The 26,949-nt window shown below is 43.7% G+C and overlaps 1 protein-coding gene across 1 annotated transcript in view; it reads left to right on the plus strand.

Annotated features, from left to right (window-relative positions):
- Positions 1–26,949, plus strand: part of LOC139404698 (microtubule-associated protein 4-like) — a gene marked incomplete at its 5' end in the record, with an annotated part of 95,802 nt that overhangs the window by 41,882 nt on the left and 26,971 nt on the right. The window contains 5 exons of the mRNA XM_071147311.1: positions 18,750–19,354; positions 19,430–20,533; positions 22,469–22,711; positions 26,288–26,441; positions 26,761–26,823. Of these exons, the coding sequence (XP_071003412.1) occupies positions 18,750–19,354; positions 19,430–20,533; positions 22,469–22,711; positions 26,288–26,441; positions 26,761–26,823 (2,169 nt within the window). The remainder of the gene's footprint in view (positions 1–18,749; positions 19,355–19,429; positions 20,534–22,468; positions 22,712–26,287; positions 26,442–26,760; positions 26,824–26,949) is intronic.

A 26,949-nucleotide genomic window follows, 5' to 3' on the forward strand; every position in this document is an offset into this window, starting at 1 on the left:
CTGACTCTCGCTCTATCTCTGACTCTTGCTCTCTCTCTCTCTCTCTCTCTCTCTCTCTGACTCTCGCTCTGTCTCTCACTGCCTCTCTCTGTCTCGCTCTCTCTCTCTCTGTCTCTCACTGTCTCTCTGTCTCTCACTCTCTCTCTCACTTATTTACAGCTGTAACCTTTCACAGCTCACATTTTAAGTATTGAACCTCTGTGTATAACAATCCTTCTGAGTAATGTACTGAGTGTTGCTAGTTTAATAGCTTGACCGATTGGCCTATTTGCATACTCCGTAGGGCACCGGGTTTGATAAACGCCCTTTTTTAGTCTCATCAGTTCTCTCAGTTAATAGCCACCTATCCACCCTCTCTGCAGCATACTCAGTATATACAGTAGTTCACTGGTGAAAGACAACAAGGCTCCGGTGCATAGGGTGGCCATTGTTGGTATGGAACATTGCAGGATATGTCATTGATATGATTAATCTGGAAATGCCCGATCTTTTTCCCCATGCTGTCGTTTTCACCTCACAATGACTTCTATGGTTAGAGATGAAGCTGAGACAAACGCGTGCAACAGGAGGTGAGATGTGATTTGATTTACCGATCACCTTTTCTCCAAATGTCCACAGCTAAATGAAATGATTGGATGGTTTGCTTTACTTAATGTCTTCTTTTCTCCGTCCTTGTTATTGGTCGATTAGGCACGATGCCTCAGTAGCGCAGCGGGATTATGTAAATTGGCCTTTTTGTGTGTGTGTGTGTGTGTGTGCGTGTGTGTGTGTGTGTGTGTGTGTGTGTGCGTGTGTGCGTCCAGCCACCCACCTAGCCGGGCCAGGCAGAGTGAGGTCATCACTAGAGAGGGAGCGCTCTGTGTTCCTGTCCCTGAGGGGCTCGGATGTCACGCCTTTAGGAGAGAGAGGGATGCGATGTGGCAGGGTCAACATGACATGAGTCAGCAGGCTCGACATGGCATGAGTCGGCAGAGTTGACATGGCATGAGTCGGCAGGGTCAACATGACATGAGTCAGCAGGCTCGACATGACATGAGTCGGCAGGGTTGACATGGCATGAGTCGGCAGGGTTGACATGGCATGAGTCGGCAGGGTTGACATGGCATGAGTCGGCAGGGTTGACATGGCATGAGTCGGCATGGTTGACATGGCATGAGTCGGCAGGGTCGACATGACATGAGTCGGCAGGGTTGACATGGCATGAGTCGGCAGAGTCGACATGGCATGAGTCGGCAGGGTTGACATGGCATGAGTCGGCAAGGTTGACATGGCATGAGTCGGTTGGGTCGACATGGCATGAGTCGGCAGGGTTGACATGGCCCAAATATCCAAATTACTATTCCACTGTTTGCTGAGCATACTCCACAATACTATACTCCACAATACTACACTATACTTTACTCCACAATACCACACTACTCCACTATACTATACTCCACTATACCATACTCCACAATACTACACTATACTTTACTCCACAATACCACACTACTCCACTATACTATACTCCACTATACCATACTCCACAATACTACACTATACTTTACTCCACAATACCACACTACTCCACTATACTATACTCCACTATACCATACTCCACAATACTACACTATACTTTACTCCACAATACCACACTACTCCACTATACTATACTCCACTATACCATACTCCACAATACTACACTATACTTTACTCCACAATACCACACTACTCCACTATACTATACTCCACTGTACTATACTGCACACCGCTATACTCTACTATACAATACTGTACTAGACCACACTATGCTATACTCCACTACACTATACAATGCTAATACCCCACCCCACAATACTGCACTATGCTACAAGACACTATGCTCCACAATACTACACTACACTATACAATACTACACTATACTCCGCTCCAAAATACCACACTGTACTATACTATACTCTACTATACTATATTTCCACTCCACAATACTGCACTATACAATACTACACTACAATACTCTACTATACTAATGTATACCAGGCTCAGCTGTTGATGCACTCAGGTACAGGACACCACCACAACGTACAGTGAGCAACTCTGATGTGATCATGAATGGTTGATATTGCTTGTTAAACAAATTGATGAATCATGCAAAGTACTGTATCCAAAAACAGTCTTGTTTTTTCACATAGCAAGTGTATATATACTGAACAAAAATATAACATGTAACAATTTCAAAGATTTTAGGCTAGAGTTCACATAAGGAAATCAGTGAATGTAAATGAATTAATTAGGCCCTAATCTATGGATTTCACATGACTGAGCAAGGGTGCAGCCATGGGTGGGCCTGGGAGTGCATAGACCCACCCACTTGGCAGCCAGGCCCCACCTAATAGGAAGCCAGGCCCAGCCAATCAGAATGAGTTTTTCCCCACAAAAGGACTTTATTACAGACAGAAATAGCCCAGATATATCTCTCAGACAATCCTGCAGGTGAAGAATGGATGGGAAAGTCCTGGGCTGGCAGGTTATGCGTGGTCTGCGATTGTGAGGCCGGTTGGATGTACTGCCAAATTCTCTAGAAAAACATTGGAGGCGGCTTATGGTAGAGAAATTAACATTCAATACTCTGGCAGCAACTCTGGTGGACATTCCTGCAGACAGCATGCCAATTGCACGCTCCCTGAAAACTTGAGATATCTGTGGCAATGTGTTGTGTGACAAAACTGCACATTTTAAAGTGGCCTTTTATTGTCCCCAGCACAAATCAAATCAAAGTTTATTTGTCACTTGCGCCAAATACAACAGGTGATTTCCTGATTTCCTTATATGAACTCTAGCTTAAAACCTTACAGTGAAATGCTTACTTACGGGCTCTAACCAATAGTGCAAAAAATGTATTAGATGAACAATGGGTAGGAAAATAAATAAAACAACAGTAAAAAGACAGGCTATATACAGTAGAGAGGCTATATACAGTAGAGAGGCTATATACAGTAGAGAGGCTATATTCAGTAGCGAGGCTATATTCAGTAGCGAGGCTATATACAGTAGCGAGACTATATACAGTAGAGGCTATATACAGTAGACAGGCTATATACAGTAGAGAGGCTATAAACAGTAGAGAGGCTATATACAGTAGACAGGCTATATACAGTAGACAGGCTATATACAGTAGAGAGGCTATATACAGTAGAGAGGCTATTTACAGTAGAGAGGCTACCTACAGTAGAGAGGCTATATACAGTAAACAGGCTACATACAGTAGACAGGCTATATACAGTAGAGGCTATATACAGTAGACAGGCTATATACAGTAGACAGGCTATATACAGTAGAGAGGCTATATTCAGTAGCGAGGCTATATACAGTAGCGAGACTATATACAGTAGAGAGGCTATAGACAGTAGACAGGCTATACACAGTAGTGAGACTATATACAGTAGAGAGGCTATATACAGTAGAGAGGCTATATACAGTAGCGAGGCTATATACAGTAGAGAGGCTACATACAGTAGAGAGGCTACATATAGTAGTGAGGCTATATACAGTAGACAGGCTACATACAGTAGACAGGCTATATACAGTCGAGAGGCTATATACAATAGACAGGCTATATACAGTAACGAGGCTATATACAGTAGTGAGGCTATATACAGTAGAGAGGCTATATACAGTAGTGAGGCTATATACAGTAGTGAGGCTACATACAGTAGAGAGGCTATATACAGTAGAGGCTATATACAGTAGTGAGGAAATATACAGTAGAGAGGCTATATACAATAGACAGGCTATATACAGTAGTGAGGCTATATACAGTAGAGAGGCTATATACAGTAGAGAGGCTACATACAGTAGTGAGGCTATATACAGTAGAGAGGCTATATACAATAGACAGGCTATATAAAGTAGTGAAGCTATATACAGTAGAGAGGCTATATACAGTAGAGAGGCTACATACAGTAGTGAGGCTATATACAGTAGAGAGGCTATATACAGTAGCGAGGCTATATACAGTAGAGAGGCTATATACAATAGACAGGCTATATACAGTAGTGAGGCTATATACAGTAGTGAGGCTATATACAGTAGACAAGCTATATACAGTAGAGAGGCTACATGCAGACACCGGTTAGTCAGGCTGATTGAGGTAGTATGTACATGTAGATATGGTTAAAGTGACCAACACTTTCCATGTTGCGTTTATATTTTTGTTCAGTGTAGTTTGCTTCATTCACCATGCTATTGAGTAGGCAGCCATTTTGCTTATGGTAGCTACTCGGCTTGTGATTAGCATCTGAATTGTTTGTGTCCCACTGATCTGATCTGTCTCATTGTGTTCCTGTCTCTCCTGTCAGAGCACCGTACTGAAGCTAGTGTAACACGGCCTCATTACTGCTGGGGCACTGGAATACTGGTCGAGCCCTGTGTGTTCGTGTGTGTGTTTCTGTTTGTTGGTGTTTTTGTGGTGAGCAGCGAACACATGTTTGGTGGGAGAGACTTGTTCCTTTGGTAACCGGGGGCGACGGTCGCGATGGCGACCGAGATGCCATCAGGGTCGTCTCTTAAACCAAAGATGAAGGCTGTACAGAAACAGTCTCTCTCTGAGGACAATCTGTCTATTTTGTTCGAAGCCACAGAAGCTTCACACAATCCAAGGACGGAAATTTGTTCCAGTCAGAACTGTCATTTTGGCTGTAACTGTCACTCTGTGGCGCTACTGACCTAACCTTAACCGACTGGTATCTAATGTTTACGGGTATACAAACACATAATGGTATGTTTTAAATCAGGAAGTGGACTGATGTTGTGTACCGTACTCCAGTTTCTCATTTTGCCTTTAGTAATGCCGCAAATTGAAATTGAACCTGAATTAACCACACACATACCTAAACACGCCTACACACAGACACGTACATTCATAAATCTCTCCCCCTCTCTCTCTCACTCTAGACTTTGGCACTGCTCAACAGAGGCCTCTGTCAGGGTACACTACTGTCTGTCTGGCTCAGAGATACACAGTGAGGGTGTGTAAGTTTCAAAGCGGGAAAGTGAGGTGGAAAGACACAGAAAGAGGTCAAATAGATGTTACCCAGATATGGATCACTTTGCTGTTCTAGGCTCATACTCCCCTAAAGCAGCCGCCCCAGACCTCACTCACATCTCCCTAGGTGTGTGTGCCATACCCCTCACTATCACTGTAAGCGCAGGTTGCCTAGGGAGGAGTATGGAAGAGGGGGAGAGAGGTGGAGTGGGGGGTAGAAAGGGAAAAAAAGAGAGAAAAAAGAGAGGAGGGGGATGAATGCTCCACTACAGGGGCAGGGAGCTGTGAGTCAGCAGCAGCCAATGAGAACCCACACTAGTCACATGACCAATAGCCATGCAAAAGACTGGAAGTGAGAGAGAGAGAGAGAGAGAGAGAGGAGGGAGAGGAGGGAGAGAGATGGAAAGGGTGGAGGGCGAGCGAGATGGAGATTGAGGAGGGAAAGAGAGAGAGAGTGAGGGAGGAGAGAGAGAAAGGGCAGCACATCCAGTTTACAGTCTCAGTCTCCTCTTCCTCCTGGTCGATTGAGAGCGAAGAAGCACACACAGAGAGGCTCCACCACACACACACGCTCGCTCTCATCACTGCCCCTATTGCAGCCGAGACAGAACCCACCTGTGCATCCTAACCAGCAGGAACAACAGACCCACAGAGGAAAGGAAACAAAGAGAGGACAAAGAATCGTACCCTGAGGAAAAAAATCAAGAGTGAGTGTGAGAAAGGAGGGAAAGCATGTCTTCTCTCTCCAACCAGCAGCCTGGTTCTCCGTTTTCGGAGTACAGCGAACTGTGTAAGGTCCCCTCCGTGGCCCCTGCCACCCAGGCCTGGGACTGGCAGCATGGAGACATGGGCCCCCCCAGGAGTTTCGGAGGGGCCACAGGACTCACAGATGAGGACAAGCTGTGCTTCTTTGACCCTCCAGCAGGCGGTGGCATGGATGCGGATCGTAAGGTACCCGGCAGGGGGGGCTTTCCTGGGTTAGACAGTGCCGGGGAGAGTCCAGAAAGCCCAGTGTCTTCCTCCCCCTCCCCCATGGGCTATGGGAACAACGGTGTCCTACTGCCCCCCGTACCTGGTTCCCCAGCCAGACGCATGGACATACCCTCGCCCTCTAGCTCGCTAAAACCAGGCCCAGACAGCACCGGAGCGTGGAACCCCGAGACCCTTCCACCCCAGAATACTGGCGTCACTAATTATTGTGTCATCGGGGTTGTCAATGACAACTACCTGGAGAGGGAGGACGAGGACAGCATGTCAGCACTAGGTGGCCGTCAAATGGCCGAGGGCTCCTCGGAGGAGAACGAGGAAGAAGAGGAGGAGGTGAAACTTGCGCCGTGTTTCATGGGACGTGCTGAACAGCAGCGGAAGGCCATGCGTCGGACCATGTCTGAGTGTTCCCACCTCTCAGTACCTTCTAGCCTGGAGCTGCCTGACCATTACCCTGGTGCTGGGCTGGACGAGCTGACATCGTCCATGGGCGCCCCGCGCCGCTCCCCCCACTCCACCATGAAGCGCTCAATGACGGTGGCGGACGACCAGGCGCCCCCCACCATGTCCGCTGCAGGTGCCACCCGCTCCGACCTGAGGCAGGACCAAGACCCCACCTTAAACCTCTTGCCCTTCCCCCCAATGAGAGACTGTGGGGGCACCTCGCCTCTAGAGGGCATCATGGAGGGGATGGGGGCAGACAAGGAGCAGGACGTGCTGCTGCCTGTACCCCTCAGCAGTCAGGCTTTGAACGGGACAGGCCCCGGCCTGGGCATGGACACAAACCTGGGCACCGGCTTTGGAGCGGGTAAGAGCACCAACCTTGGCACCGGCTTTGGTGAAAGCATGGGTACCAACCCTTTCACCACATTGGAGGGTAGGTGATGCTGTCTGGCACTGCAGATTGCAGATGGCCCAGATTGTGTGACCGATAAATCGGTTGACCAATATTATCAGCCAATATTAGTCTTTCAACGAAAAATTTGTATCGGTCTTTATTCCACACATAAATCGGCGATATTATATACATAGAATCATAAATACGTCTGTTTACATGACCTTTGACTGTTGTTAAGCACTGGTTCGAATCTACTCAAATGTTGACGCTGACATCTAGTGGTGGCATTACGAACTGCAAGTTACTCCATTTCACTGCATGCAGTAGGTTGTGTACTTGTCAACAGTGCAGTTTCAGATTTACTTTCAGACAAAGTTGAATTCATTCAGGCCTTCTGGTTTATTAGTGTGCTTGTGGTGCTTCAGCACAGACACATCTGGATTCTTATCCACTGCCTTAGATAGACACATCTTTAAGTTGTACCTAAGAAGATAAACTGAACAGGTGTTTTGTATTTATAGAGAATATAGTTTCTTGTTGGTGGTTATCATGTAAACCAGAAATAAAATGTTCTTAAATAATGTTAATTAAGAAATCATAATTTAGAATATATGTTCATCATTTGGAGCATAATTAGTGTTAAAAAGGTCTGTTTTTCATTCCACCTTTAAAAAACAATATATCGACACATATATCCTTAATCGGTGACTTTTGCCTCACTAAAATCAGTGTCAGACCCAAAAATCCCATTTCGGTCAGGCTCTAATAATGTGTATCAGGAGATGGTGCATCACTGTCTGATTCACAACTGAGCTGATACCACCAGTCTGTCTGATTCACAACTGAGCTGATACCACCAGTCTGTCTGATTCACAACTGAGCTGATACCATCAGTCTGTCTGATTCACAACTGAGCTGATACCACCAGTCTGTCTGATTCACAACTGAGCTGATACCACCAGTCTGTCTGATTCACAACTGAGCTGATACCACCAGTCTGTCTGATTCACAACTGAGCTGATACCACCAGTCTGTCTGATTCACAACTGAGCTGATACCACCAGTCTGTCTGATTCACAACTGAGCTGATACCACCAGTCTGTCTGATTCACAACTGAGCTGATACCACCAGTCTGACTGATTCAGTGTGTGCGTGTTACCTTGATTGAGTGTGCGCTGGCTTGACTAGGACCTTTCAAAGGCAGTTTGCGCACATAGGGTATTCATGTGGCGCATGCACTTTCATGAATTCACGCACATGCAGGCCGGCTAGCTCTGTTCAGGTATTCACCTTGGCTCCCCAACGGCAGTGTAGGGAATATCAATTAGCAGATTTGCCCTGTCTGGTCCTATGGAGAGTGAAACATGTGTCTGGCCCAGTCTAAGCATCTGCCTAGATGTATTTGTACTGGCTCCCTTGGTTCCCTCTCCCTCTCCCTGTTTGGAGAGAGTGATTAGGCGATGAGGCTGGAGGAGAGACAAAGGAACTTAAACACAAACAAGCTCCAGTCATTTTACATGCTGCTGTCATTTTGAATTACTTCAGTGTCTTTCTTCATGACTTGGAGTCATACTGGGATGTTTACCCCCAGAACGAAGCAGATAATTGTCATACAATGTTCCACTCATTATCTTCTACTAAACAGAATAATGACTGTGTCTTCTAATGTTTTAGGGAGCGCTCTGTAGCGTTTTGTAAACGCTTCTGTGCAAGGCTTTTTCATGTAGATGTGTTTTTGTAAACGCTTCTGTTTGTTTATTTCTGGTCTTGTGTGTGCCAGTGTTCATTTCGTCAACAAAAATAGTGACTAAAATATTAGTCACACCTATTTTTCAGTGGCAATTGACGAGACTATGGCTGACTAAATAGTCCCTAAAAAAAACTATAACTTAATAAGGAAAATTATTATTGATTTCAGTTCACGGAGACGAGACTATATTATCTCTGTGACTAAATTCTGACTACTAAGTGGACTGACCAAGAGTTTTGAAAAGATTGAGAGCTTTTCAGTGATAAGCACAATTAATATTAGCAGCACAGATGTTCTGTTCAGCAGTGGGAAGGACACGCCACACCCGGAACGCCCAGCCTACATCAGCTTGTGAGCTGCGGGGAGCAAGCGATGAGTGTGGGCAGAAAGGCTCTGCTCCGGCTCCACCTCCGATTACACATCACACAGGCGACTCTCTTGCTTCCTCGTAGCTAACCAGTCCCCACCAGTCTTCTAGTTAGATACCATTCGCCTGGTTAAGAAACACAAGCTGCTTTACGAAATTAAAAACAATAACGGAATTGAGTTTAATAGTAAAACAACAGTCTACTGTAGCTATATTTTTCTCTCCCTTGAGTATAGAAAAGTGTATGAATTTGTAGTCTCGTTCAACCCTCGCACTTTTCTCCACTACATTTCATAGCCATGTTCTGTAGCCAATGTACTAGCCAAGTCTCCCTCTTTTCCTCAGAGAAATCGTTGAAAATATACAGTTTTTACTTTCTATCATGCATTGGTGGACCACATTTTACATTAATAAAACGTATCGGACCGGACCATTAACAGTTTGTTTAGGATAAACCTTGTTCAGTCATGTTACCTCATTCGCTGACTGTAGCTAACAACCTTGGGGTGCATTCAGCAGGAATCAATGTTTTGGAACGTTCTGATAGAAATATGCTATGTAGAACAAACATGCCTCTCTAACATGTTGAATAAGGAACAACTTTGGCTCTCTTCAGGGCATTTCTATCTGCAACGTTCTAGAACGTTTTTCAACTGAACGTAGCCATGGTAACATTACCAATGGTCTATATGCAAACACTTGCTGGCACATAAAGAAAGGAAAATGGATAGTAAACAATTTATTGACTAAATCCTCTTGGCATTACACTATATCTGACTGGGTAAATAAATCCTCTATATCTGACTGGGTTAATAACGCCTCTATATCTGACTGGGTTAATAACTCCTCTATATCTGACTGGGTAAATAAATCCTCTATATCTGACTTGGTGAATAACTCATCTATATCTGACTGGGTAAATAACTCATCTATATCTGACTGGGTAAATAACTCCTCTATATCTGACTGGGTAAATAACTCCTCTATATCTGACTGGGTTAATAACTCCTCTATATCTGACTGGGTAAATAACTCCTCTATATCTGACTGGGTAAATAACTCCTCTATATCTGACTGGGTTAATAACTCCTCTATATCTGACTGGGTAAATAACTCCTCTATATCTGACTGGGTAAATAACTCCTCTATATCTGACTGGGTTAATAACTCCTCTATATCTGACTGGGTAAATAACTCCTCTATATCTGACTGGGTAAATAACTCCTCTATATCTGACTGGGTTAATAACTCCTCTATATCTGACTGGGTAAATAACTCCTCTATATCTGACTGGGTAAATAACTCCTCTATATCTGACTGGGTTAATAACTCCTCTATATCCGACTGGGTTAATAACTCCTCTATATCTGACTGGGTTAATAACTCCTCTATATCTGACTGGGTGAATAAATCCTCTATATCTGACTGGGTAAATAACTCCTCTATATCTGACTGGGTTAATAACTCCTCTATATCTGACTGGGTTAATAACTCCTCTATATCTGACTGGGTAAATAACTCCTCTATATCTGACTGGGTGAATATATCCTCTATATCTGACTGGGTAAATAACTCCTCTATATCTGACTGGGTGAATAACTCCTCTTGTCATTATGCTGCTGGCATATTGTATGTATGCTGCTGGCTGTATGCTGCTGGCATATATGGTCTATATGCTGGTACCAAGGCCACAGTGTACTACTATATGAGGGTGGCAGGTAGCCTAGTGGTTAGAGCGTTGGACTAATAACTGAAAGGTTGCAAGATCGAATCCCTTTTTAGCTCCACAGATAAATGATTAGACTGTATTAGTAATTTAAATACTTGGATGGCTCACAACTCCCTCCAGCTAAATCAAGAGAAGTACTTGTTGTTGGAGCCAAAACAAACAATTTTTCCTTTTTTCCTTGTTTTATTTGACCTTTATTTCACTAGGCTTGTAACCGTGTAGCGTGTTATGTTGCATTCATGCCTGAAAGGTGCTCTATGAAGCTCGATTTGATTTGATGGAGGCCTGGATGTAATAGAGACTTTAGGTTCATATGTTATCAACGCTTACAGTGCATTCGGAGAGTATTCAGACCCCTTCACTTTTTCCACATTTTGTTAAGTTACAACTTTATTATAAAATGTATTAAATTGTTTTTCCCCCACATCAACCTACACACAATACCCCATACTGACAAAGCAAAAGCAGGTTTACAGAATTTTGAGCAAATGTATAAAATAAAAAATAAAAATAAAACACATTTCCATAAGTATTCAGACCCTTTGCCTAGTACTTTGTTGAAGCACCTTTGGCAGAGATTACAGCCTCGAGTCTTCTTGGGTATGACGCTACAAGCTTGGCACACCTGTAACGTAACAAAATGTGGAAAAGGGAATGGGGTCTAAATTATTTCTGAATGCTTTTATCAACACTTTCCTGACCTTTCCTGATGTCTGTCACATCGTAGATTAGAAAAGTCCTATGCAATGACCTGTCTTGCCATGAAGGATGCGGTGCAGTAACTGTGCTGTGTGTGTGTGTGTGTGTGTGTGTGTGTGTGTGTGTGTGTGTGTGTGTGTGTGTGTGTGTGTGTGTGTGTGTGTGTGTGTGTGTGTGTGTGTGTGTGTGTGTGTGTGTGTGTGTCAGAGAGATAAATAACTCCAATCCAGAGGGCAGAGGACCCAGTAAGTCAGTGTTCCCCAACTGGCGGCCCACTAGTTGTATTTGGACCTTGGGTGATTTTATTTGGCCCCCTAAGTTTTCTGAGCAAATTGTTTTATTTATTGGACATATAAAAAAAATAAAATTTAAAACACCAGCCAATCAGCTCCATGTGATTTTAATTTGGGAAATCTGTTCCCAAAGTATTCCCACACCCAATAGAGGATGATGTTTCAGTGAAACATTTCATCTGTTTGAGCATTGTTGCAATCGATTTATTTTGGGCCCCTGACCGCTCCAGAAAAAAAAATCTGAATTTAGTTGATGACGCCTGCAGTAAGCATTGCCATGATTAATGTGGATCATCCTTGTGTGTGTATGTCTAGTGTCATGCCAGTATACAGTGTTCAGTAGATGATGCCTAAGTCCTTCCAAAAGCTGACTGTCCAGCCTGACACCATATGGAATTACTTTTGATTAATTGCCTGGGTTTTTAATTTATTTCTGCCTTTTTGAAGTTGCCTTGTTGAATATAAGCCTTTGTGGTGATCAGATCCACACTTGAGTCACACACCAAATGAGCAGCTTTCAGCATGAAGAAGAATGGCTCCTTTATTTGACAGCTGAATGCAATGAAACTCCATGGCGTCCACTCTCACTAAATCACTCCAGACATTCTATGGATGGCCAGCAGCTTCCTTGATGTGTCGCTGAGGGGGATCATTCCTTTGGAAGGCTTTCCAGGTGAGCTGGAGGTGTAATGACTGTCTTTTAATGAGACTATGTTTGCCTTGAGGATTGATCTAGTCATCTGAGGAACCAGAAAGAAATAGCCAAGAAAGTAGTCAGAATATTCATTGGTAGTTTTGAGTGTCAGTGTTGTAGCGGGTAGTCAAGTATCCCAGTTTTGGGTTTCCTCATAGTTAACGTTGACATTTTCTGGTGGCAAGTGGGGTTTCCTCATCTGATGCAATGATGGTACTTGAAGTAGCCAATGGGCTCAACATCCACGTGAAGATGTTAGTATCTCTGTCATGTTTTTTTTTTATCACCTCTCATAAAAAAAAATGCAAGGGTCAAAAAATGGATTCAATGCTGTTTAGCCACCTTAATAGAGATTGAGGTGTGTCTAAGGGCTTTTTGACCAAGATGGAGAGTGATGGAGTGCTGCATCAGATGACCTGGCTTCCACAATTACCCGACCTCAACCCAATTGAGATGGTTTGGGATGAGTTAGACCACAGAGTGAAGGAAAAGCAACCAACAAGTGCTCAGCATATGTGGGAACTCCTTCAAGACTGTTGGAATAGCATTCCAGGTGAAGCTGGTTGAGAGAATGCCAAGAGTGTGCAAAGCTGTCATCAAGGCAAAGGGTGGCTACTTTGAAGAATCTAAAATATAAAATATATTTTGATTTGTTTAATTCTTTTTTGGGGTTACTACATGATTCCATATGTGTTATTTCATAGTGTTGATTTCTCCACTATTATTCTACAATGTATAAAAGAGTAAAAATATAGAACAACCCTTTTGACTGGAACTGTATATAATGGCTTCACACGTGACCGCCACAATGTCATCACATCTCCAGATAATGACTTCCCTCACAATGATATCAGCCTCATAGACCCTAGGAGTGATGGATGATTCTAATCAGATGCTCTATTCATGATTTATTAACGTCCTTCTACTGAAGGGTTAAGAAATGGCTGCCTGTTTACCTTTTTACCCTTGCTGTTCAGTGAATGGGGAGACTGAGACACAGAGCTGGCTGTTGAGGAGTGTGTTGGCTTCAGCGGATTTCTAGGTCCCAAAGTTCTCGTAGTACTCCACAGATCACCTCTGTTGGTATTCATCCATTACCTGGTGAATATGACATGAAAATGGAGCACAGTTGATGAGGTTGTTTAGAGAGGTGGGGGTGAAAGGAGCACATTGGATATCAAATATCTTCGCTAAGTAAGATATCAAGTTTATATGTGATTTATTCAGACATGTTCTTTAAAGCTCATCGTTGTTTGTGCTGTGGACTATAGAGACGAAGCCTCAAGTCGTCCTGCCTTGTCTACTTCAATTCTCTTTGTCTTGTCGTGGGTGGCAGGTAGCCTAGCAGTGTGTTGGGACAGTCATCGAAAGGTTGCTAGTTCGAATCCCCAAGGTGAAAAAGATCTGTCGATGTGCCACACTTCCAATCCACACATGTATGTATATAATACACACTGGTACATGTGTGAAGTAGGACAAATTTAAGCACCCGCCAAATTACTATATTGTGTAGTCTGACTGGATTTGGGTCTTAATCTTGATACTAGCCATCCCGGATCCGGGATCGTGAATACAGCCTCAAGCTCATTACCATAACGCAACGTTAACTATTCATGAAAATCGCAAATGAAATGAAATAAATATGCTAGCTCTCAAGCTTAGCCTTTTGTTAACAACACTGTCATCTCAGATTTTCAAAATATGCTTTTCAACCATAGCAAAACAAGCATTTGTGTAAGAGTATTGATAGCTAGCGTAGCATTTAGCGTAGCATTCAGCGGGCAACATTTTCACAAAAACAAGAAAAGCATTCAAATAAAATAATTTACCTTTGAAGAACTTCGGATGTTTTCAATGAGGAGACTCAGTTAGATAGCAAATGTTCAGTTTTTCCAAAAAGATTCTTTGTGTAGGAGAAATCGCTCCGTTTTGTTCAAAACCGAAAAAAATAAAAATAAAACAAAAATTAAATTCTGTCATCAAAACGCCAAACTTTTTTCCAAATTAACTCCATAATATCGATAATATGTTTTTCACATATCTCTTCGATGATATATCGTTCGTGGAAGTCTGCTTTCTCCTCTGAATCCCATGGAAGAATGCTTGCAGCTGAAGATTACGCACCAATTTCGACAAAGGACACCGGGCGGACATCTGGTAAATGTAGTCTCTTATGGCCAATCTTCCAATGATATGCCTACAAATACGTCACAATGCTGCAGACACCTTAGGGAAACGGCAGAAAGTGTAGGCTCGTTCCTGGCGCATTCACAGCCATATAAGGAGACAATGGAAAACAGCGCCTCAAAAATGTTGCTCACTTCCTGTTTGAAGTTTCATCTTGGTTTCGCCTGTAGCATCAGTTCTGGGGCACTCACAGACAATATCTTTGCAGATTTGGAAACGTCAGAGTGTTTTCTTTCCAAAGCTGTCAATTATATGCATAGCCGAGCATCTTTTCGTGACAAAATATTGCGCTTAAAACGGGCACGTTTTTTTATCCAATAATGAAATAGCGCCCCCATAGTTTCAAGAGGTTAATTAATTAGTCCACCTATTGGTTTCTCTGTTTTTCCTCAGTTCTCCTCTTCTGAAGTTTGTGGAGCACCATATATGGTCATGTAAGGCGTCTCCGCTAGCAATAGGTTTTTCTGTTGACTCAACATGGGTCTCCTCCCCCTCTCTATCCCCCCTTGCTCCACGATCCCCCACTTCAGACAGCCCGTTGCTCTCTAATTGCTCATTTGGGTGCTTCGACAAAACAATTGGAGACGTATTACCAAAGGTAGGGGTTTCAGGTGTGCAGTAATTGAAGTAGGGTCAGGTGGTAAGTGGACCGTCCTGCTTCCTCTCACACAAATCATCTGGGCTTTGCTCTGGCTGATTATACTGAGACTTTTCAAAATGGCTCATTTCAGATCTCATAACAGTGTATGGAGCTAATAGACTTTTAAGCAAATGGGGGGGGGGGGGGTTATAGGATGGAAATATGACAGTCAACGATATCTCATCCATGGTATGTAGTGGATGAGCTGTTTTACTGGGTTGTAGCTGACACACTGCACAGCTGAAATAGTATGCATTTCTGTATTACTCCACAAACCCCTAGAATCATATTGATTTAGTTGGTTATTTAGCCATGAAGATACGGGTCTATTTAAACATGAAGGAGCTATTTGCTCTTTGCATTTTAGATTTCTTGGTGTATTGGTTCCATTAGGTAATTCTCCTGTCCAACTGTGTAATGTCATCAGCCCTTTAGCTCTGTATCCTCAGGTCAGTATAGTAAACATAAGATACACTAACACATGGCCTTTCTGTCACCTACTGGCAGTAACTATTGTTAGTCCTACAGCTAGAGCCTGAGGCATTGTGGGAACCTTAGGGAAGGTTAGGGATCAGAGCTTGAGGCATTGTGGGAACATTAGGGAACGTTAGGGTTCAGGGCCTGAGGCATTGTGGGAACATTAGGGAACGTTAGGGCCTGACACATTGTGGGAACATTAGAGAACGTTAGGGTTCAGGGCCTGAGACGTTGTGGGAACATTAGTGTTCAGGGACTGAGGTGTTGTGGGAAATCTCGGGAACGTTAGGGTTTAGGGCCCGAGGTGTTGTGGAAACGTTAGGGCCTGAGGCCACTAATTTCTCCTGTGGTGTGGAGCGGGCCAGTACCCCAGATGGCCTGCCCTGTAATGAGGGTGGGTGAGGGATGGGACCCGCTTCTGGAGAGGGGGACGTTGCCAGTCAGGGGGATGGAAGGGGGCAGAGCTTCAGGGATATGTCCAGGAAAAAAGAGTGGTAAATGTGAGTTTGTGTGTTTCACATACTGCACATTGCTAGAACATTCTGTTGAGTTTGTTAGATTTGGGATATGGTGATTGTGTGTCCTCTTGATGACCTATTCCACCCATATTCTACCCAAGGCTTAGTCGGGTCTTGTCCCTCCATTGAAAGTGTCAAGGCTGCAGAGCTTGTTTCAGCTGATGTGACAATGCTAATTAGGCTTTCTCTGGGTGACTGTGCCGCCATATCTCAGTGTGTCCAGCCCTGGGTCTAATGCAGAAGGACAGACAGACAGACCGGCCTGCCTGCTTCACGCTCACAGCCATATTTTACAAGAAGACCATACTTAATTAGACAAGCCATATTTTACTAGAAGACCATACTTAATTAGACAAGCCATATTTTACTAGAAGACCATACTTAATTAGACAAGCCATATTTTACTAGAAGACCATACTTAATTAGACAAGCCATATTTTACTAGAAGACCATACTTAATTAGACAAGCCATATTTTACTAGAAGACCATACTTAATTAGACAAGCCATATTTTACTAGAAGACCATACTTAATTAGACAAGCAGAGCATCATAAAACATTTGCAGTGACCAAAGGGTCTTTAAAAACCACTGCCACTTTTTCCCCTGTGAAGATAAAGATTTTGTTCTTTACTCAGAACACTTCAAGATACTGTATGGTTTGTAGAATGAAGGTGACACTATGTACTGTACTAGTGCAATATGTAGCCTAAATGAAATGGAAGTAGTTGTATGTCTTCGTGTAGGCTGGTATATGTGTAACTGCGTAGGTTTGTGTTGGTGCATACATACATGTTTTAGGAACGCAATAATTGTGTGTGAATTTTTCTATCTGTCTGGGAGTCTGTCTCTCTGTCCATGACAATATTGAGAGATGGACCTTAAGAGATGGTCATGGTCATTTTGGTTGTGGTTTTGCCTCAGCTCTGCTGATTGGTTTGATTGCCAGGGTCAAAGGCCATCTCTAAATCGAGCTGAGCCCACAGGATAATTCCAGTCCCCACATTTTAATTAGCTGTTGATTCATCTGATAGTTGCATTATTAAATATCCACTTGTTCCAAATTCAGTAGAGTTTGTTTTTTGAAAGCCTTTGACCTTTGCCCTTTGGGACTATTTATCATATTTATTTTATTTAACTAGGCAATAGGCAAGTCAGTTAAGAACAACTTGTTATTTATAATGGCGGCCTACCAAAAGGAAAAAGGCCTCCTGCGGAGACGGGGGCCTGGGATTAAAAATAAAAATACAATATAAAAAGACAAAACACACATCACGACAGGAGAGACAACACAACACCACATAAAGAGAGACCTAAGACAACGACATAGCATGGCAGCAACACATGACAACACAGCATGGTATTAACACAACATGACAACAACATGGTGGCAAAGTAACAGCACAAAGGCAAGAAGGTAGAGACAACAATACATCACGTGAAGCAGCCACAACTGTCAGTAAGAGTGTCCATGATTGAGTCCTGATTAAAGGATATTGTGTGCGTGTGTATTGTGGTTAATCACTTAAAATGTTTGTCATCCAGTTTGGTCATCTGCCCTGTTCTGTGGTGGTACTTGAGGTCAATCTTTGAGGTCAGCAAGGCATTTGATGATGACTTCTGTCGTGACGTGACTGTCATTAATCTGATGACTGCTATTTGTCGAATAATTACCTACTACTTTTAATTATCACTCGATTGAATTAATCATGTAACAATCAACTCATTAGGAATTTGGGGCACCACGGGAAAAGTTGTTTAACGAGTTACTGTCTCCCGACTTAAACTCTAAAGATATACAGATCTCTTACATCAATAACAGTCAATTATTAATTATTACCTCATCAGTCTCATTCTGAACGTTGCGTAATTGTTGGATATCTGCACAAACCTTAACCTAAGTGGTGAATCAGCAATACACAAATTGGCTTAATTATTTCTTTACAAACTAACTAAATCATCACACAGAATATGTAAACACACAGCATAGGTTATTGATTACATATATAATACAATGAAAACAGGTCCCTAGTGGACTAACAAAAGCATGACCGTTTGGTTACGCAATGGAAAGAGCGGGGTATGTAAGGAGAGGGAGAGACAAAGAGTCATCTTATCGTACATACATTTGGAAACTACGCTCACCGTAACCAGAATACTTACACCCTAACAACCGCTCATTCGAATTAGAAATGCAATATATATTTACACATAGATGTCTTTCTCTGTTGAAACTACTCTAACCGTCTATGGGAAGTGGTTCGATATAAGTCTCAGGTTGTCTACCAGAGGTCACAATGTCCTTCTTAGTTATAGCCTTCTTCTGTCTTGGGGTGTTCGTTATAAAAGCTATCTGTCAGCCATGTGCCGAGCTGATCTGGCACCTTTAATCCTGATCTGGCACCTTTAATCCTGATCTGGCACCTTTAATCCTCAGCAAGGAGAGAGAGTCATGACACTTCATTCACATGATCGGTATGGTTCTAAAATATGTTGTGTTTTCTCTCTCTCTCGCTCTCTCTCTCTCCCTTTCTCTCTCTCACACAGTAAAATCCAATAAGATGGACAAACTAGAGAAAGAGGACAAGATGGACAACTTCGAGAAGTTGGACCAATTTAAGATGCTCAATAAACTAGACAAAGTGGAGAAGAAGGATACGACTGCGAAGACTGAAGCGTCAGTGAAGGTGGAGTACGCAGTCCCACTGGACAAAGAAGAGAAGATAGATAAAATGGACAAGGCAGAGAAAACAGAAAAGCTGGAGCCAACAGATAAGGCAGAAAACACAGATGAAGAAGAGAAATCAGAGAAGATGGATAAAATGGACAAGGACAAGAAGACTGACAAGGTAGAGAAGATGGATATGGTGCAAAAGACCGAAAAAGAAGAAAAAACTGAGAAGATGGATAAGGATGAGAAGACTGAAAAGGTAGAGAAGATGGATAAGGTGGAAACACCTGAGAAGACAGAACAGAAAGAACAGAGTATTGAAAAAGTGGAGAAGACCCCAGAAAAACAGGAGACATTGGTGAAGTCGAACACATTTGACAAGATGGAAACACAGTCTGACGAGGAGAAGACAGCCCATGTTGGAAAGGTAACAGTAACAGCTGAGAAACAAACAGACAGAGCAGAGAAGCCCACAGACAAAGTGGAGGAGGAGAAGACAGAGAAAACAGACAAGGTGGAGGAGGAGGAGAAGAAAAATACAGAGATAACAGACAGGGTGGAGGAGGAGAAGAAGACAGAGAAAACAGACAAGCTGGAGGAGGAGGAGGAGAAGAAGAAGAAGACAGAGAAAACAGACAAGGTGTTGGAGGAGGAGGAAAAGAAGAAAAAGACAGAGAAAACAGACAAGGTGGAGGAGGAGAAGAAGAAAAAGACAGAGAAAACAGACAAGGTGGAGGAGGAGAAGAAGAAAAAGACAGAGAAAACAGACAAGGTGGAGGAGGAGGAGAAGACAGATAAAACAGACAGGGAGGAGGAGGAGAAGAAGAAGACAGAGAAAACAGACAAGGTGGAGGAGGAGGAGAAGAAGAAAAAGACAGAGAAAACAGACAAGGTGGAGGAGGAGAAGAAGACAGATAAAACAGACAGGGAGGAGGAGGAGAAGAAGACAGAGAAAACAGACAGGGTGGAGGAGGAGGAGAAGAAGAAAAAGACAGAGAAAACAGACAAGGTGGTGGAGGAGGAGAAGAAGAAAAAGACAGAGGAAACAGACAAGGTGGAGGAGGAGAAGAAGACAGATAAAACAGACAGGGAAGAGGAGGAGAAGACGACAGAGAAAACAGACAAGGTGGAGGAGGAGGAGAAGAAGAAAAAGACAGAGAAAACAGACAAGGTGGAGGAGGAGGAGAAGAAGACAGATAAAACAGACAGGGAGGAGGAGGAGAAGAAGACAGAGAAAACAGACAGGGTGGAGGAGGAGGAGAAGAAGAAAAAGACAGAGAAAACAGACAAGGTGGTGGAGGAGGAGAAGAAGAAAAAGACAGAGAAAACAGACAAGGTGGAGGAGGAGAAGAAGACAGATAAAACAGACAGGGAGGAGGAGGAGAAGACGACAGAGAAAACAGACAAGGTGGAGGAGGAGGAGAAGAAGAAAAAGACAGAGAAAACAGACAAGGTGGAGGAGGAGGAGAAGAAGACAGAGAAAACAGACAAGGCGAAGGATGAGAAATCCGAGAAAAAAGAGCTTAAAAGTCCTGAGAGGAAAACGGACAAGATAGCAGAGACAGCTGATAAGGCCAAAAAAACTGCAAGTAAACCTTCAACCAATGGGAGCGGTGCTGCACCAAGCCGGGACCTGCCAAGTCCAGACAAGAAGACCAAGGTAGGCCAGAGTCAAGGTTTAAAGTGGAACATTATCAAATCTTACATCATTCTTGCTGCTAACGCTGCTGCTTCTTCTTCTTTATTTGTCCATATAGTAGTGGGATAAGACTAAAAGTAGTCCATGGAACTCACTTTCATTTAAGTAATATCAGTCATAACATTATTATCAGAACAATAAAAAGATTTTGGTCCTTGTTGTTTTAGTGCAGATTTGAACTCGATGTAACTTCTTCATTGAGTGTTTGTTTTTGTCAGGCACACAGTTCCATTTGTTGGTATTCTGTTGATTATGGTTAGGGCTGCTTCCGCTGCTGTTATCCTGCTGCTGTTATCCTGCTGTTGTTATCCTGCTGCTGTTATTCTGCTGTTGTTATCCTGCTGCTGTTATCCTGCTGCTGTTATCCTGCTGCTGTTATCCTGCTGCTGTTATCCTGCTGCTGTTATCCTGCTCCTGTTATCCTGTTGCTGTTATCCTGTTTCTGTTATCCTGTTTCTGTTATCCTGCTCCTGTTATCCTGCTGCTGTTATCCTGCTGCTGTTAACCTACTACTCTTAACCTGCTACTCTTAACCTGCTACTGTTAACCTGCTGCTGTTATCCTGTTGCTGCTATCCTGTTTCTGGTATCCTGCTGCTGTTATTCTGTTACTGTTAACCTGCTACTGTTACCCTGCTGCTGTTATCCTGTTGCTGTTATCCTGTTTCTGTTAACCTATTGCTGTTATCCTGCTGCTGTTATCCTCCTGCTGTTAACCTGTTGCTGTTAACCTGTTGCTGTTAACCTGTTGCTGTTATGCTGTTTCTGGTATCCTGCTGCTGTTATCCTGTTGCTGTTATCCTGCTACTGTTAACCTGTTGCTGTTATCCTGCTACTGTAAACCTGCTGCTGTTAACCTGTTGCTGTTAACCTGTTGCTGTTATTCTGTTTCTGTTATCCTGCTGCTGTTAACCTGCTGCTGTTATCCTGTTGCTGTTATCCTGTTATCCTGCTGCTGTTAACCTGCTGCTGGTATCCTGTTATCCTGTTTATGTTATCCTGCTGCTGCTAACCTGCTGCTGGTGTCCTGTTGCTGTTATCCTGTTTATGTTATACTGCTGCTGTTAACCTGCTGCTGGTATCCTGTTATCCTGTTTATGTTGTCCTGCTGCTGTTAACCTGCTGCTGGTATCCTGCTGCTGTTATCCTGTTTATGTTGTCCTGCTGCTGTTAACCTGTTTCTGTTATCCTGTTTCTGTTATCCTGCTGCTGTTATCCTGTTGCTGTTATCCTGTTTCTGTTATCCTGCTGCTGTTAACCTGCTGCTGTTATCCTGTTTCTGTTATCCTGTTTCTGTTATCCTGCTGCTGTTATCCTGCTGCTGTTAACCTGCTGCTGTTAACCTGCTGCTGGTGTCCTGTTGCTGTTATCCTGTTTCTGTTATCCTGCTGCTGGTGTCCTGTTGCTGTTATCCTGTTTATGTTATCCTGCTGCTGTTATCCTGTTGCTGTTATCCTGTTTCTGTTATCCTGTTTCTGTTATCCTGCTGCTGTTATCCTGTTGCTGTTATCCTGTTTCTGTTATCCTGCTGCTGTTATCCTGCTGCTGTTAACCTGCTGCTGGTATCCTGTTATCCTGTTTATGTTATCCTGCTACTGCTAACCTGCTGCTGTTATCCTGTTGCTGTTATCCTGTTTCTGCTATCCTGCTGCTATTATCCTGTTTCTGTTATCCTGTTGCTGTTATCCTGTTGCTGTTATCCTGTTTCTGCTATCCTGCTGCTATTATCCTGTTTCTGTTATCCTGTTGCTGTTATCCTGTTGCTGTTATCCTGTTTCTGTTATCCTGCTGCTGGTGTCCTGTTGCTGTTATCATGTGTTTTTTGTTATTTTCTTTCTCGCTTTCTTTTGTTCTTTCTTTTGCTCTCCATTTGTCTGGTGTGCCGCCCATCGCGCAGCCTGTTGCTGGGGCAACCAAACCGAGCGCTGCTAAGCCGCGGCCGAGCTCGGCAGCATCCGTCAGTGCTGCCGCCCCCAAACGCCCCACCCATTCCTCCACCTCAGCCACACTCAGCAAAAAAACGCCCATGCCCAAGGCCCCCACCCCCACCACTGCCCACAAGCGACCCTTGTCCGCAGCCAACCTCTCCACATCTGCCGCCGCCACCTCCACTACTGCGCCCCGTGAGGTCAAGTCTAAGGTGAGTGCCCCTGCCCTGCTTTAGGGACAGCCGCAGTCCCCTCCACCTCAGATATTGGCACCTCCATACCTTACCACTGTGTGGTGTCGGTCTGTCTAGGCAAAACTACTATCTACTTCTACTCTCCTAGCATGTCTTTCAATCTCCTTCTCATCATCTTGTTGATCAGAAGAATGGGCATGTTCAGTTCTGTTTAGCAGAAGTGTTAGCTTAGTTAGCTACTATGTACATTTTTACAGGAGTTGTAAATTAGACACTGACTTCTGTGGTGCTCAGAGCATAATCTGCCTGTAAGGTATCCACCTTTTTAAACTTGGCTCCCAGTAAGCCCCGTAGGCTCCCAGTAAGTCCCGAGTGCTAGTTAGTCAGAGCAGGGTTCATAGAGGGGAGGGGGCCAGAGGGGAGGGGGCCAGAGGTGAGGGGTCAGAGGAGAGGCCACAAGGGCATCCTGCATTCATCACTCCTTCCCTGGCATTTACTAGAGAGACCTAAGGACAACCATCAGGGACAACCATCAGTCGCTCAAGGCTTCCCTCACCACACCTAAGTCTCTCACTCTCACCAGTTAATTGTATCAGATATACACTACAATGTACATGATGTACAGCCACTTCTCTAAACTGCTGGTGTAACATATTTGCCTTTAACTACAGTACCAGTCAAAAGTTTGGACACACCTACTCATTCCAGGGTGTTTCTTTATTTTGACTATTTTCTACATTGTAGAATAAAAGTGAAGACATCAAAACGATGAAATAACACAATATGGAATCATGTAGTAACCAAAAAAGTGGTAAACAAATCAAAATATATTTTACATTCTTCAAAGTAGCCATCCTCTTGGCATTCTCTCATCCAGCTTCAGGTGAGGTAGTCACCTGTAAAGCATTTCAGTTAACAGGTGTGTCTTGTTAAAAGTTCATTTGTGGAATTTCTTTCCTTCTTAATGCATTTGAGCCAATCAGTTGTGATGTGACAAGGTAGGGTTGGTATACAGAAGATAGCCCTATTTGGTAAAAGACCAAGTCCATATTATGTTAAGAACAGCTCAAATAAGCAAAGAGAAATGACAGTCCATCATTACTTTAAGATATGAAGGTCAGTCAATCTGGAAAATTTAAAGAACTTTGAAAGTTTCTTCAAGTGCAGTCGCAAAAACTATCAAGCGCTATGATGAAACTAGCTCTCATGAGGACCGCCACAGGAAAGGAAGACCCAGAGTTACCTCTAATGCAGAGGATAAGTTCATTAGAATTACCAGCCTCAGAAATTGCAGCCCAAATAAATGCTTCACAGAGTTCAAGTAACAGACACATCTCAACATCAACTGTTCAGAGGAGACTGCGTGAATCAGGCCTTCATGGCCGAATTGCTGCAAAGAAACCACTACTAAAGGACACCAATAAGAAGAAGACTCACTTGCTTGGGCCAAGAAACACAAGCAATGGACATTAGATCAGTGGAAATCTGTCCTTTGGTCTGATGAGTCCAAATTTGAGATATTTGGTTGCAACCACTGTGTCTTTGTGTGATGCAGAGTAGGTGAACGGATTATCTCCACGTGTGGTTTCCACAATGAAGCATGGAGGAGGAGGTATGATGTGTGGGGGTGCTTTGCTGGTGACACTGTCAGTGATTTATTTATAATTCAAAGCACACTTAAACAGCATGGCTACCACATAATTCTGCAGAGTTACGCCATCCCATCTGGTTTGCGCTTAGTGGGACAATCATTTGTTTTTCAACACCTTCAGGCTGCGTAAGGGCTATTTGACCAAGAAGAAGAGTGATGGAGTGCTGCATCAGATGACATGGCCTCCACAATCACCAGACCTCAACCCAATTGAGTATTTTGGGATGAGTTGGACTGCAGAGTGAAGGAAAAGCAGCATATGTGGGAACTCCTTCAAGACTGTTGGAATAGCATTCCAGGTGAAGCTAGTTGAGAGAATGCCAAGAGTGTGCAAAGCTGTCATCAAGGCAAAAGGGTGGCTACTTTGAAGAATCTAAAATATATTCTGATTTGTTTAATACGTTTTTGGTTACTACATGACTCCATATTGTGTTATTTCATAGTTTTAATGTCTTCACTATTATTCTACAATGTAGAAAATAGTCTAAATGAAATAAAGACCCTTGAATGAGTAGGTGTGTCCAAACGTTTGACTGGTACTGTATGTATGACACTAATGTTTATTGTAGTACGGTAATGACGTCTAGGGCAAAAGGTCCGGCAGCTCAAAGTATCGCAAGACATGAATGACAGAGGAATGAATGAGGAGGCTGTGGGGAAAACAAGGCGGGTTTCCATGTAAAGCCTCCCTCGGGCGGTGTGTCCACGCATGGGGAAATCAGACAGGCATTGGCCTTCTTTTAATATCCCTGGTTCCCAGTGCAATCCTTACGTCAGCGCCAAGGCAACACACATCCTATTGTGAAACCAGAGACCTGCCAACACCTGCCTCTCCTGTGTATTGAGGATTCTGTCGCATGCCATTCGATTCCTCCCAGTTCCGATGCAACACATTCCAGATGCTTCCGTGACAAGATTGTCTGGAGAGGAATAGGACATAAATAAGCACTTCTTTCCTGAAATCTTGATCGTATTAATCTGACCTGTGCTCTCTGAGGTGATAGATGGTGTAAAGCAGGGCCATCTGTTACCGTAGACCGTATTCAGTAAAAGAAGTGTCCAATCTTCTCGACAGCGGGCCAGTGTGAGTCCAGGTTGTTGTTCCAGACAAGCCAAAGCACACCTGATTTAGTTTGACTCTTGATTAGTTGAATGAATCACCTGTGTTACTGCTTGGTTGGAGCGAAGGTCTGGACAAACACCAGCCCTCTCTGGATGATAGTGCCCGCTACTGCTGTGTATGATGGCCCATAGTTGTAACTAAGTCTGAACTAGGAGTTCCACACATGCTCCAGACAGTAATTATCTGCAATTGTCCTCTAGTGGTGGCCTCTTTAACTAGGAACAGGGACATTATCACAACTTTGTCTGAAAAACATCCCAGGGGCATGAGGGGTGAGGCAATTTAACGTGCCCACTGTTGTGAAAATACCCCATAGAGCAGTGCATTATGAAAATGCTTCAAAACACACCATGGGACCTGGCCCTTGTTCTGCTCTGCTCTGATTGCAGAGGACAGAGGACAGATGGCAATAAGAGTGATATCATAAATAATCCTACAAGGTGCAATTACATTATAAGGATTTTGTTGATATTTTTGTTGTACATCAAATAAGACATATTTATGGTAAGTGTTTTTTACGAATATGTCATTATCCAATGTTTTTTATGAATGTAACATGATGCCACGAGGAGGTTCTTTCCCACAGCTTAAGTTTTTTAGAGTGCTACGTAATACATTCAACCTTTTATTTCTATTGAATTCCAGTACTCCATTATTTGTGACTGAAGAGTGGAGCTCCTTCCTTCCTTCCTTCCTTTCCCTCCCTCCCTCCCTCCCTCCCTCCCTCCCTCCCTCCCTCCTTCCTTCCTTCCTTCCTTTTTCCTTTCTTCCTTCCTTCCTCTCTGTTTACCACACATTCCCTGTCTCTCTCTCCCTCCAGACCACAGAGAGACGTACTCTAGTACCAAAGGCGACCACCACCTCCACGGCTCCAAATGCTGCCCCCAAAAACGTCTCTGCTACCACGGCAACCAGTAAACCAGCCATGGCGCCCCGCACCGCCACAAGCACACCCGCAACCAGACGCCCCCTGGGTGAGTCTCTATACCACACACTTACACATCTTTGAACACGCATACAGTACACACCCGCGCACACCCACGCACACACACATCCGCACACACCCGTGCACACCCACACACGCATACACACACCCGTGCGCACACACACACTGCCACCAATTATTTTGGTGACTCAAAGTGTCTGATGTCGAGCCAGCAGGGTACAAAACTGTTTCTGCATTCCACAACCTGACTTCACTGCTTTGCCAAACAAACTTTGGCAAGTTTGTTTGGAGGAACAGGAACAGGCTGAGCTCTGATCATGAACGATCTCTTCTGTTTTGCCTCTCAGCATCAAAGACTGACAGCAAGCCAGGAGAGGAAATCAAGCCCAGCACTCTGAAGTCAACAACAGGTACAGAAACACTCCTCTCTTCCACTCTCTCTCTCTCTCTCTCCTCCTTTTAAAGGCAGCACGAGGTCTCTCAGCCAGACAGGACTGTAACTCCAGCTGGGGGATTAGAGGCGGCTGTTGCACAGA

The sequence above is a fragment of the Oncorhynchus clarkii genome, unplaced genomic scaffold (assembly GCF_045791955.1).
Source record: "Oncorhynchus clarkii lewisi isolate Uvic-CL-2024 unplaced genomic scaffold, UVic_Ocla_1.0 unplaced_contig_13633_pilon_pilon, whole genome shotgun sequence".
In the NCBI taxonomy this organism is placed as follows: domain Eukaryota; kingdom Metazoa; phylum Chordata; class Actinopteri; order Salmoniformes; family Salmonidae; genus Oncorhynchus; species Oncorhynchus clarkii.